The 14,515-nt window shown below is 40.2% G+C and overlaps 1 protein-coding gene across 1 annotated transcript in view; it reads right to left on the reverse strand.

Moving 5' to 3' along the window:
• The window catches only part of RNF157 (ring finger protein 157), a 116,537-nt gene that overhangs the window by 20,639 nt on the left and 81,383 nt on the right, over window positions 1–14,515 (reverse strand). Inside the window, 5 exon segments of the mRNA XM_087887203.1 lie at window positions 192–235; window positions 3,837–3,903; window positions 4,288–4,405; window positions 7,650–7,796; window positions 13,939–14,027. Coding sequence (XP_087743329.1) covers window positions 192–235; window positions 3,837–3,903; window positions 4,288–4,405; window positions 7,650–7,796; window positions 13,939–14,027 — 465 coding nt within the window.

Consider the following 14,515-nt stretch of genomic DNA (forward strand, 5'->3'; position numbering starts at 1 on the left):
TATTCTACGAAACTACCACTACTCAAAAAAGACCCCTGTAGTTGTGTTATCTTCTTCTTCATTATATATTTTTAACCTTGTAACTAAATATTTTACTTTATTTATTACATTGATTCAACCTGTATACATTCAACATGGGAATTTGGATTCATGCATTTTGCACATTGGATCAGCAAGAACACAATGTTTACCTTCTCAAAAGTTGCCAGCAATACATGGCAGTGACCCATATGCTCTGCAAGACAAGATCAAAATTGACGTTCAGGATGATGCATAATTTTTGCAGAAATTGACGCAGACTGCTACATTTTCCCCCTGCAGTTGTCCTTAATGGCAGTTGTCTTAATTGACCACAATTATAACCAGGATAATTAAATATACATATATGGTTCATTACAGATGCCTTTCTAAGGGTTTCAGTTACTAATGATATTCAACAGGACACAGAATCAATTTAATCGGCAGTAATTTTTAGAATGTACGGTGGCAACTTGCAACTTGTCAATTCAGCTTCCTATTATGATGCAATCACCATCTGGAGGATGCTGATTATTTGCACCCATTCCAATTTAGCTTTCAGTGGAGATATGATACTGAGATTGCTTTACTCATCTTAATGAAAGGCCTATACTTGAAACTGGCTGAGAAGACTGATCCCATTAATCCGGGAGAGGGTTCGAACTTGGGTGTCCTCCTGGACACGTAGCTGTCTTTAGAAGAGCATATGACAGCCATGGCCAGGGTTTTTTTTTATCAGGTTCACCTGATCCGCCAGTTGTATCCCTTTCTGGATTGGGACTCCCTGCGCACGGTCACTCATGCCCTCATCACTTCCTGACTGGACTACTGCAATGCTCTCTACATGGGGCTCCCCTTGAAGAGCATCCGGAGGCTCCAGCTAGTCCAATATGCGACCGCGCGGGTGATTATGGGAGCGGCGGGGCGTTCCCATGTAACACCTCTCCTGTGCGAGCTGCATTGGCTCCCAGTGGTCTTCCGGGTGCGATTCAAGGTGTTGATTAACATCTTTAAAGCCACCCATGGCTTAGGACCTGGGTACTTACGGGACCGACTTCTGTTACCGACAGCCTCCCACTGGCCAGTATGCTCCCACAGGGCGGGGCTCCTCGGGGTGCCATCGGTCAGACAATGTCGACTGGCAACCCCCTGGGGGAGAGCCTTCTCAGTGGAGGCTCCTGCCCTCTGGAACGAGCTGCCCCCGGAGGATCCCAGACTTGCACACCTTCTGCCGTGCCCTGAAGACTTTGTTATTCCAGCAAGCCGGGCTAGCCTAATTTTAATTTTAAATTTTAAATTGGATTTTAATGGGATGTTTTTAATTGTAGGCCAAAGTATTTAATCTGGTTTTAAATTGTTTTTAACTTTTATATTTATGTATTTGATCTTGGCTGTTCACCGCCCTGAGTCCTTCGGGAGAAGGGCGGTATATATATAAATAAATAAATAAATAAATAAATAAATAAATAAATAAATAAATAAATAAATAAATAAATAAATAAATAAATAAATAAATAAATAAATAAATAAATAAATAAATAAATAAATAAATAAATAAATTCTCCTGGATCTGTAACCAATTTTTGATACATTGGCCATGGTATTCTTCCTGAACTTTCAGAGAAGATTGGGCTCTATAGTGGCTCCAGCCTTTCCATGTCTAGAAAGGGATCCTGAGGGTTTATTCTCTTGTACTTTGACTGATAGGATGACAGCATCTTACAGGACCCAATCTCGAACACATCCTATTCAACAACTACATGAAACCACTGCAGGAAGTCATCTGCAGCTTGACAAATGGGTGTCACTAGCATGCTTAGCCATTTTATCAGTGAGAGGGACAGCATATAAGTTTAATAAATTTAATAATTTGACACTTAGTTCTCTTGCTCCTTCCAGCAAGCTCCAAGTAAGCAATTGGTAGCTGGTTCAGTTCAGTAACAGGCTGCTGAAGGAAAACATCCTAAAATTAAATCCAGACAAAATTGTGATATTATTGGTAAAGTACAAAACTGAATAAGGACTTGAGATACACCCTAGTTCGGCTAGGAATGCAAGCCCTCTGATAGAGCAGGTTCACAATTTGGGAGAACTTCTTGGTCTTCACTGGATTTGTGGGCGATGTCTATGGCAGGGAGCACATTTTCACAGCCAAGATTAGTGTGCTAGCACAATCTTTCTTAAGCCAGAGATTCAGCAATGCTATTACATGCTTTGATTGACTCCTCTTTTGATGACTGCAATCTACTGTGCTTGGGGCTTTCTTTAGAAAATGCCTAGAAGTGCAATTCATGCAAAATGCAAGAACTAATCTGCTAACCTGCAAAAAATACAGAAATCCTATTATGCCTGTACTTTTAAAATTCCACTGAATATCAGATGCAACTGTCACAAGTTGTGATAAATTTAAAAATCCAAAATAATTCTCTTGCCATTAAGACCCTCAGGAGAAGACCACCTATCTGGCACACAGGGTGTGTTTGCATGTGTGTGCATGTGCGTGTGTGTGTGCAGAGGTGGGTTGCTGGGGGTTCGCAGGGGTTTGGGAGAACCTCTAGCTAAGATTCTATGCAGTTCAGAGAACATGGCTTAGGCCCGGGGTACTTGCAGGATCATCTCCTGCCATCCTTCCATCGTCCTGTGCGCTCCCAAAGAGCGGGCCTCCTCAAGGTGCCATCAGCCAGACAATGTCGTCTGGCGGCCCCTAGGGGGAGACCGTTCTTTGTGGGAGCGCCGACCCTCTGGAATGGGCTGCCCACCGGCCTTAGGACAGCCCCTGACCTCCTCTCCTTCCGCCGCAAATTGACGACGTGGCTCTTTCATCAAATGGGCTGATCCGCAGGGGTGATTTTAAATAATTTTAATCAATTTTTAATTGGATTTTTAATGTTTATGTAATTTTTGTTCTGTTCTTTGTAAGCTGCCCTGAGTCCTTCGGGAGAAGGGCGGCATATAAATTACATAAATAAAAATATAAAAAATAAATAAAATAAATAAATAATAAATAATAAATAACCCCCAAATCCCTCTCCTGGCTGGCCCTGCCCACCTCTCCCCTCCTCTCCCCGGAATCCCCACGCGACCTGATTTGGATGCAGATAAGTGCAGGGTGTGTGTGGAGGCTCGGGGAGGGCGAAAAGCGGGCCTACAGGAAATTTGGGAAGGACAGAAACAGGTCCTCCAGAGGGCCACCAGAGCATGGGGAGGCCATTTTCACCCTCCCAGAGGCTCAAATAAAGCCTCCAGAGCCCGTGAAGGGCAAAAACGTCCCACCGCCCTGGTGCAGAAGGCCAACTAGGCCATGCCCACACCCACCCAGCAACAAGGCAGAGAACCCCTTGCTAAAATTTTTGAAGCTCACCCGTGTGTGTGTGTGTGTGTGTGTGTGTGTACTCTAGTGGTACAAAATTGTCTACCCCAGAATATTCTGATACATTCCAGGGATTGCAAGAAGAGATCTCATATGTTGCAACAGGCAGATTAGTGGATTGAGCAACCCCAAAACATGAGGACTGGGCAGAAAGTTCTGGGATAAAAGACTCTGCATTCCTAAGTCTTCTTTTCCATGCTCCCAGGCAATGAAATACATCCAAAGGAAATACATCCCTTGTCCAACATCTCCCAAAATTAAGTCAGTGTGTAAAGATGTATCTTCTTTACCAGGCTTTTGCTCAGGGATTAAATTTTCAATTTTAATTTTCTAATTTTTTTAAAAAAACCTTCCTTGTCACCATTTATTTGAACAGAAAGTAAACTATATACTGAATAGAATAAACAAATAAATAAAGCATGAATGTGAACCTTAAGAGCATCCTTACCATCTCCCTCATCTACCACTGCAAGAACCACCATGGGATAAATTTCACGGTCCAGATCAAAGCTCAGCTGCAAAGAATGAGAGGCCTGAGGTAAAAAGGCAAGTGATCTTAGAGAGTAAAATACCGGTAGCATCAGTAGAATTATAGTAATTCACTCATGTGCCCAGCAAGCATTACCACAGGTGTGCAATACTATAAATGCAGGCACCCTGGGGAAATCCTCATTTAGAAAGAAATGTCTGGAAACATTCTGCTTTTTAAAAAGACAAACATACAGTAGATGTAACATACAGTTACTACTTTAGCGTAAAACAGTATATTCTGTTCCCCGATAAAGATCTTTATTTTGTGCAGCATGCACAGGCCCTGATGAAATATGAATCTAATAGGATAATTGATCAAAAAAGTAATTTCTCACTATTAATTTCTTTGAAGCATGCTTCTGTCTTACCTCTTCTTCAGCCCATTCTGAGGGATCAATACTATGGGAAGGCAAACAGAACTGCTGGCATACACCTCGCTTATAATGGACAGTCTCAGAGTGTAAACTGCTCTCCTTGGGTATATAACTATAAGAAAAAAGTGGATAACCCAGAGTGAACAACCCCACACAATGCTCTTATCTTCCTAACCTAGTAGGGAGCCTTCCAAGATATGGAACATCATCTTCAGACAACATTTAAAGCCACCTTCTGACTGACTCAAAATTTTTCTTGTTCTAGCCATAAAGTTATATATCATTTCTCCTTGCCTGTAATATATTTTATTGATACAGTTGTTTTATCATTTTAATTGCAATGCCGCTCTGAAGAATCCCTAAGCCACTGAAAGATGTGTAAAAAAAATTCACCCCTAAACAATTAATGTTGTTATTGGCCTTTCAGTTAATCTTGATTCTTGGTGGTTACAAAAACAAGTCTCTGGAATTTTCTTAGCAACGTTTTTCAGAAATAGCTTACCAATTCTTTCTTCCTAGGGCTGAGAGAGAATGTCTGGCCCAAAGTCACTCAACTGTCTTCTGGGCCTAAGACGAGACTAGAACTCAATCTCATAACTTCTAACCAGCACTTTTAACCACTCCACCAAACTGGCTATCATAAACTAATATAACTAATGCAGATATCACCAAGAAAAGAGCTCTTCTTTCAGGCATGGTATCAATATAATATTTCCATTTTTGTGTTACTTCCCCTTTAATTTGCTACTATCATGTTTATTAGAATATCAATTTCTCAAATGAAAAATAGTCATCTGAGGTCCTATTTTCAGGGCCATCCAACCTGCAGCCTTTGTTTGTTTTCCAGCTATGCTGATTGATTAGGAGACTGTCATTTGCATCTTTGTAACATCAGCATATTTCAGTTTAAGCTGGCTTCCATGAACACTTCCACAACTGTTTTTAGAAGCTGCAGTGATGTATTACAAACCAATTCACGGTGCATATGGTCCTCAAAAGCCATTTTAGGCTAAATTCTGCCATGCCACAAGGCAGAAAAGCATGAAGTTACGATTCAGGCACATATTGGTTGCAAGAACCTTGGAGATCACCTTTTCAAATGGGGCCATTAACCTCTACTTAGCTGATTTCTTCTCTAGCATTCCAACTTTCCAAAGAGATAAGACAATAAGCAATAACTAGGTTATCTGCAGTTGTTCTTTCAGCTGTATAATCTTTTCTATTTCTGAGCCTGATGCCTGTCTCCCCTTTCTCCATGTACTCATCTTAGCTGTCCATGTGAGTCACTTACGTGAATTTTGTGCCCAGTTTCCTATCAAAGATCCAGGGAGGGTAGCGGCAAGTCCCTTGCTAAAGCCCTTAATTATAGTAGAAGTAACAACACAGAAAACACAGAATAGAAACAAAAGAGAGAGATAAACTGACTTACTTTTTGTAAGATTTTTTTTAAAGGATAAATCTAAATGTGAAGTCCTTTTGAGGCTGGGCTTCCTAGCATATCTGATGGGTCCTTATCTCATTTCTTTACCCAGTACTGGAACACAGTGTTAATGCCCCAGGCTTTGTTAGACAGTTACCTACCAGCTGTGTGCAAGTGGTAATTAACTACCAATGGTAGAATATTTTGGTTGCTGTACACTGCTGGATTTTGTATACTATAACTGCCTTTATTTTCCACACTGTACTTTTCAGTATCTTAATTTTTTGGGGGAGGAGTGTCCTTAACAGTATTATTTTCCTTCTGAAATTATTTTCATTTTTCTTTATGATATGTGTGGTGTGCATATTACATGTATGTATGTGTATGTGCACAGATACAAACAAGCAAATGCACACTTGCCACTCTGATTAGGTAAAGTTAATTCTAATTTTTTATATATAATTGTTGATTTAAGATATTATAGAGCTGCTTTACTTTATGCCATATATCCAAAACATATTGGGAATTTTTAAAACCTGTCTGGTTCTTGGCATATGGATTAATTTTCCCTAATGTGCAGCTGCTCGTCATGAGTTAAAATATGTTTCTCAAAGGAGTGCTCTTAGAAAATAATATCATTTTCACTTTGATTCAATCTGCAGTATTTTAATGCTGAGAAAAATGCATTTCCTTTACAAGAGCATGCCATCATTGTGATTGGAAGTGCTGGCTTCATAGAATGGCAGATTCCATTCACACCTATAATTTCATGTTATATTAAAGCAAGACTTTTTCTTTCTTGCTTTCTTACTTTTTTTTTGGCAATGATGATCAGCATGCTAGAAAGAACTCACTTCTCAGAACTCTGTAAGGTAATATTCTTCTAAGGGATAAAAGACAACAAGGAGCATTCAGGCAACTTCCATGCATTTAGCCAGCATGTATTTTTAAAAGGATGATAGTGCCTATCCATTCTGCTGCCAATTTTTACATTTTTCAAACTCCATTCATTCACCACAATTTCTGAACCTAGAAATTCCCTATAAATATGTCCAAAATAAAAATGATGTTGTGATCGCATGTAAAGGCACTCTTTTCAAATATCACACATCAAAATGGAAGTTAATCTCCTTGAGCTGAATTTGGTGGAAAGCTACCTAGATTGTGAACCCAACAGGCGTGATCAAACTCTATTACATATTTAGGAAGAAGCTGCTTGAAGCACCTAATTCTACCTTCTATCAACACATGGGTACAGTCCTTTCTTATATCCAATGAAATTTAAATCTGGCACCCTCTATCCCCACCTCTTCTACAACTTGATGCTAGGAGGCAATTAGCTGTGGAGTTACCTGCATTCCTACAGTAGATACTCTAGCCCTCTACTTACTGGATATAAAACAGCAGAGGTCATCACAGCATTTTACATGGATATATTGTCAGCTTTGGAAGCCATATTAGGCCGGAAGCTTCCATGCCACCTTCTCATGTGTGGGAAAGTTGGAGGGGGGATTTAGTAGAGGCATTGTCTTTAGACATAATAGTATTCTTCCAGTCAACGTCAGGCATATCCTGCATCTGGAGAAGGAGTGGTCGGAGTGCTGTCTCGAGATGGGACGGATGGTGAGTGGAGCATGTGATCGACTGAGGAGTGAGGGATGGTTTGGGGGGGGGTTGATTTACTGAGGGAAACCCTGACCTCTCCGATTCGGGTTTTCCCAGATGTGTCAGTTTACCTATTCTAGTAAATAGAACTTTGAAAAATGCTTGCTTCAGAGTTTTTACTTAAGAGTTGAGGGGATTTCTGGAATGCTGACATATATCTTGATTACAAATTTGCAGTTCCCTGAACAGACAGCCCTGTCCACTTTTCCTCCTAACAATGAGCAACAATAGCTATGAGGTGATCCCTTTTCCCAGTTTGCCTTTGATTTACCTCACCACTCCATTCTGAAATTCTTCAGTGGCTTGATAATAAATGGTTATGGCCACCCGTGCATCTGTATCAAATGTGAACTCCACGTTGTACTGGACTTTTGCTTTGCTGACTTCCTCGCCTGGAGTCTTCACTTCCTCTGTGCATCTAACAGAGCAGAACAAAGTAACCATATATTTTGTACAAATGCTGAAGATCCAACTTTTTAAGGAGTGATTTGGGGACTTCTAGGAGTAACCATCCCAATAAATCTGGAAGGTACCTGGTTGGAAGTTGCTACGGTATGATTGTACATGTTAGAATGCAGTATTGTAGGCTAATTCAGTTCACTGCCAGGAGTTCGATCCTGACTGGCTCAAGGTTGACTCAGCCTTCCATCCTTCCAAGGTGGGTAAAATGAGGACCCAGATTATTGGGGGCAATATGCTGACTCTGTAAACTGCTTAGAGAAGGCTATAAAGCACTGGGAAGCGATATATAAATCTAAGTGCTATTACTATTGTCAGCAATTGCCTCTGGTTTCTTAGAAATATGAGAAATATGGTTCTAGACCAGGGGTCCCCAACCTCCAGTCCATGGACTGGCATCGATCTGCAGCATGCCAGAAATCGGCCCACCCAAACAAGCAAAGTCCCATCTGCAAGATGCAGGCAACACCAGATGCCCCTTTTGGTCCATGGAAAAACCTCTCTCCACGGAACTGGTCCCTGGAGCTCAAAAGGTTGGGGGCCGTTGCTCTAGACCATAACCATAAGAAATGGTATTGCCTTTTCTTGAACTACTATCTCACTATCTTTATTGGGACATACTTAGGTAAAGCAAGTAAAGAGTAAAGGGTTCTTGAATCCAGGACTGGCACAGGTTTTGGATGACTACACCAAGAGTTTCTGTACCCAAAGCTTTTGTTGGTATTTTTCCCCCTATACATTCCAGGATTTGTCCATTTTTTTTTATTACAGAAGAAATATCTAGTGGTAGATTAAGAGGCTGTTCTCTGACACTGAGCTCATAGATCAGCAGCAGAGTATATTATTTTGTATGCAGAAAGTACAGGGAGTTCAAGGAAGGTTCAGCATCTCCTAGAGCTAAGAAGCTTCCTAATAAAAACTGAAAAGAGCTCGCTAGACCTGTGATTGTTGCAAATATAAGGAGGCCTTTAATATTCATATGTGCTGTTTCCATACTTCTAGAAGTATGTGTTGAAATCACAATACTGAGATTTGGTAGGAAAATATGTGACTATATTGCTTACTTCAGCTAATATTTATACCTATTGGCTACATTTATTTATTTATTATCCCACCTTTATTATTTTTATAAATAATTCAAGGCGGCAAACATACCTGGGTTCGCCTCGTCTCCCTACAACTACAATCTTGTCAGATGGATTGGGCTGAGATAGAATGTTTGGCCCAAAGTCACCCAGCCAATTTTCATGCCCCTCTGCCTTCTAGCAAAGTACTCTATGCATCCCTCTTCCACTTTTTCAATAGTTCTTCTCAATAAATAATCCAAATATTTTTATTGTATCTTTTTAATATACACATTAATCTGCTATTTGGCAGTATGAGAGAACACCAGCGTTATCTGTGAGAGAAAAATTCCCTCACAGTTGCTGTGCCTATTAATGGCCTTTGACTTAGACAATTAAATAAGCCAATCAGAGAGCAGCTCCTGGCTTTGAATCTCCCGGGCTTTTCTATGCCCTCCCCTAACTGCCACTGAGACAGTATAAAAGGAGATGCTTGCTAACAGACATTTTAGGTTCGGGATCAGAGGCAGAGCTGAAGTCACTAAAGCCTCTTCCTTCTGAGGAAGAAAAGCCTGAACTCCAGTTGCATAGAGCGATTACACCAGAGAGCTGACAGGACTCTTAAGAAAGAGAATGACATCTAATATTCTTTTTGAATAGACCTTGTTTTATTTTATGTAAATAAAAACAGTTTAGTGTAAACTGCTCGTGAGGCTCATTTGTTCTAGTAGATTGTAAAAGAGATAAAGTTACAGTCCATCAAGGACCCCTCCATCACATTACCTATGATTACCAATTATCTCAGTAGTTTTCCAAATTTCCTTTTCTTTTAAGGACAACATTATGTGTTCTCTTCCTTTGCTGGGCTCTATTATGATTGGGGTGGATGGGAGTGAGGAACATCAACACATTAGTCACTTCCCATGAAGACTGAACTACCTGCAGCCAGACTTTTCACATTGCCACCAATGATTATAAGGGAACGGAATAACACCATAAGTGCTAAACCAGGCCTGTCAAACTGGCGGCCCACAGGCCAGATGTGTCACACACAGGCCATGCCCACCCCAGCTCTGCAAAGGCAAAAAAAATTGTCACAATATGTCACATGACATGATCAAGTTTGACAGCCATGTGCTAAACCAATTCTGCAAAAACACTGAAGTCCCAGGTTATTACAGGAACAGCTTTTGTCCAGAATCACTGACTCCCGAATATGAGTATGAGAGCAGAAGAGATAAAGGACAAGAATACAAAAACAGAAAGCTAGTCCATTAGCATAATAAAATTCTTCCAGGTCGTTGCCGAGAAAGTGACAGTTGAAGATTATCCACCTGATTTAATGAAAACTGACACTGCTGAATTGCAGGATGAAAACAACAAATATCAACGAAGGCCTTGCTTGCATGTTTTACATCTTTGCCTATTGTTTAGATTCTCAGGAGACAAACACAGACGTGTTTGCAAAAACAGAGTAAACCCAAAGGGATACATGGCAATGCATTTACAGAGAAACATTATAAATGGCTTCCATCCACTGCAAGGATGCCTGTTTTAGGTCATACTTCAAACACACTTAATTTCTGAATGCATTTGCATGTAGAACCGTATGCAAGTTCTAGATCGGAGGGGGGGGAGAAAGACTATAGAGAGCAATTAGCAATCAAAATCAAGGCATATTAACTTGGTAGAAAAAAATCTTATACTGAGACTTGCTCATAATTGCTGTTATGCTGTCCAGAATCCAACAGTTTAGTTCTCAGGACTGAAGTGAGGAGCATTGACCACTAAGGAAGTTCTCCCCTTCTCCACGCAGATCTATTATACTGTTAGCACTGATTCCCCTCTAATCCCAGCCTAGCAACAAAAATGAATTCAACTTTATTTAAATCCTATTGTCACCTGTAGTTATCCGGAAAGCCAGACGGGGAAGATAAAGACCAAAAAGAGACAAGAAGCTGATCAAATCATTTTACACAACACTTGTAGAAATTCTTCCCCAGAATTGTTCACACTTAATCTCCGTGTTAATCTTGAAGAGCTGCATGCGGATACGCCCTGCTGCACAAGAGCGTATGGACTGCTTCCAACAGGCAACATCTGTACATAATACGGTAGTTATTCAGAGCTAATTCTCACTTTACTTTTTGAAGTCAAGTTCAAAAAATACCACCCAACTTTCAAGAGTCCTAAAACACAGGACACTCTCAATTAGCAGCTGGCCTATGAGATTGAGTAGCTAGACCTCCCAATTAAAGAAATCCACAAAGATGGGGATTTCTGCTAATTGATTTTCATGTCGGATGAGAGCTAGGAAGAAGCTTCAACATTTTAAATCACAAGTACAATTGGAAGAGGACAAGAACTGGTTCACATAAATATGTGTCAGAGGGAAGCTTGCTTCTTGTAACATATTTGTGTTCTGGGCTATTGATATAACTGCATCTAAAAGCTGCAAAGATATTGTCACACTGTATGTAAAGAATTACTATATTTCTACAGAAATACACAATATTACGGATGAAAGCCTTCTTGAAAGTATTTGAAGGAATATTGGAGGAAAAAGAAATGACATTGCTATAGGTATATACTACAGTTGGCTCAGTATGGCTGAGATGTGCAGGAAACACACCACTATAGTAATGGGGGACTTTAACTATCCTGATATCAACTGGGAAACAGCAGCAAGTTGGAGATCGAAGAGGTTCCTCAGATGTCTAGCTGACAATTTTTTCATTCAAAAGTCGAGGAGGGAATTAGAAGGTCAGCTACCTTGCAGTTAATTCTTATTAGTAGGGATGAAGTGGTTGACAGAGTAGAGTTGTAGAAACTTGGGGGAGAGTGACCATGTCATACTAGAATTCACCATAATGCACCATAGGCAACTGAACAAATCAGACTCCTGGGAAACTGCCAGAGGACTGGAAAAGATGTGGTTCCAATATTTCAAAAGGGAGGAAAAGTGGATTCAGGAAACTATATAGACCAGCTTAACATCAACACCTGGGAAAATTTTTGAAAAGATAATCAAGCAATGGGTAAACAGGACAAGAATGAACTAAAAATAAATAAGGTGATTACTAGAAGCCAGCATGGGTTTGTTAAAAGCAGATCATGTCAAACAAACCTTATTTCCTTCTTTGATAAAGTGACTAAATTAGTGTACCAAGGAAATGCTATGGATATAGTATACTTAGGCCTCAATAAGGCATATGATAAAGTAGACCATAGCCTACTTCTTAGATAGAACAATGTGGGACAGACAGTACCATCAGCAGATGGATTTGCAGTTGCTTCATCAACCGCACTTAATGTATAGTCTTCAATGGAACTATGTCTCATGGAAGGAAGCATACAGTGGGGTACCTCAAAGTTCTGTATTCGGCTCAGTGTTCTTTAACATTTTCATAAATGACCAAAATGAGGAGATTGAAGGAGTGCTCATCAAATTGGGAGATGACAACAAGCTGGGGGGAATTAATAACACTTTGGAAGATGACTCAAGATTCAGAAGGATCTTGACAGATTTGAGCATTGGGTCTATCCAACAAGATGCAATTCAGTAGTGAGAAAAGTAAGATCCTGCACTTAGGCAGGAAAAACCAAATGTACAAGTACAAAATAGGCAATACCTGGCTCAATGATAGTAACTGTGAGAGGGATCTAGGTCTCCTAGTGGACCACCACTTAAGTATGAGCCAGCGGTGTGTTGCAGCTGGCAAAAAAGCCAATGCAATCCTAAATTGCATCAACAGAGGGTTAGAATCAAGATCACAAGAAGTGATAGTACTGCTCTATATTGCACTAATAAGGCCTTGCTTGGAATACTTTTTACAGTTTTGGTCACCACAACACAAAAAAGATGATGAGGTTCTAGAATGAATGCAGAAAAGAGCAACAAAGGTGACAAGAGGTTCTGGAGGCTAAATCATACAATGAACATCTAAGGGAACTAGGAATGCTTACCCTAACAAAAAGAAGGCTTAGAGGTGACATGATAGCCATTTAGATGAAGGGTTATAACAGGGAAGAGGGGATCGATTTATTCTCCAAAACAGCCAAGGGCAGGATAAGGAGCAATGGGTGGAACCTTATCAGAGGGAGATCCAACCTGAAACTCTCTCTGGACAGTGAGAACAATTGGTCAGTGAAACAGCTTGTCTCACAGAGTTATGGATGCTCCATCACAGGAGGTTTTCAAAAAAGATTGGACAACTATTTGTTTGAAATGGTATAAAGTCTCCTGCCTTGGGCAGGAGTTGGACTAGCAGATCTCCAAGGTACCTTTTGGCCCTATAATTCTATGTTTTTTTTTCTTAAACCAAATTTGGAAAGTAAAAAAAATAAAATAGCCCCAAGTCATCTAAATAGAGGAGGCACAGCATTGTTCTAGAGAAATAGCTAAAAGGGCATGCCATCATATACTGTACATCAGCCATGCTATTGTACTAGATAAGGGAATTTGGTACAGCAATGCATTTAAATTTATACACATATCAATGTTTACAGTTAATTAGGCCAAGAAATCTTTGCCAATTTATGTTTTGCTTTTCCTGTAGAAGGTCCCAGGTCAGTTCCTTGTGATTTTACCCACAAGAGCCATAAAAAGCTAAGTTGGGGAGATAAAATTCTTGGAAAGCAATGTTGACCTGGATTAGCTTTTCCAACTTGGCCTTTGAGAAGTGCTGAAGTGATAATTCTTTGAATTCCCAGTTAGCACAACCAAGGTGGCTTGGAATTATGGGATTTACATCTGGAAAAACAAGGCTGAGAAAGGCTGGACTGGAGAATGGCAAATCTGTAGTTACCCCATCACATCCCTGTCTGGTCTAACTTTGTATTCTCTTCTGCGGCTCCTAGGCAAGCCCGTTCAAGCAAACAAGTTCCCTTCAAAAAGCCTTAAGCCACAGGAAGTCCCATTCACTAAGTCATCTTAATGCTAGGCAGTTCTCTTTGTTGGGGTATTTTTTTCCTGCTTTGATTGAGTTAAAGGTTCAAAGTGCAGAACAAATCCCTGTTCTGAAATCACCGACTTACTTGACTAAACGCAGTGTATCTTTGCGGATGTTGATCAGGCTCCTCAATGTTTTCACTGGCTCCTGGGGAGGAGGTGCTGCATATGGAAACTAAACAGAACACAAGAGGAAATGCAAGGTTTAGATGTTGGAATATAAGTCACACTATGAGACTTGAACTGCAGTGAATAAATGAATCTTCATGCCTAAGCAATACAGGTAGTCCTCAATTTACAACAGTGATTTAGTGATTGTTTGAAATTACAACTGCACTGAAAGTGACTTATGATCATTTTTGACTCTTATGACCATTGCAGCATCTTTATGGCCATGTGATCAAAATTCAGAAGCTTGACAACTGATTCATATTTATGAAGGTTGCAGTGTCATGAGATCACTTTTTGTAACCTTCTGACAAGCAAAATCAAAGGGAAAGCCAGATTCACTTAACAACCATGTTACTAACTTAACAACTATGGCAAGAAAGGTGTAAAACTCACTTAACAAATGTCTCACTTAGCAACAGAAATTTTTGGCTCAATTGCGGCCATAGGTTGAGGACTACTTGTTTAGCCTAAATATCTGTTCCTGACTTTTGA

This window comes from Pantherophis guttatus, chromosome 2 (assembly GCF_059756535.1).
Source record: "Pantherophis guttatus breed Tessera chromosome 2, ASM5975653v1, whole genome shotgun sequence".
Classification (NCBI taxonomy): domain Eukaryota; kingdom Metazoa; phylum Chordata; class Lepidosauria; order Squamata; family Colubridae; genus Pantherophis; species Pantherophis guttatus.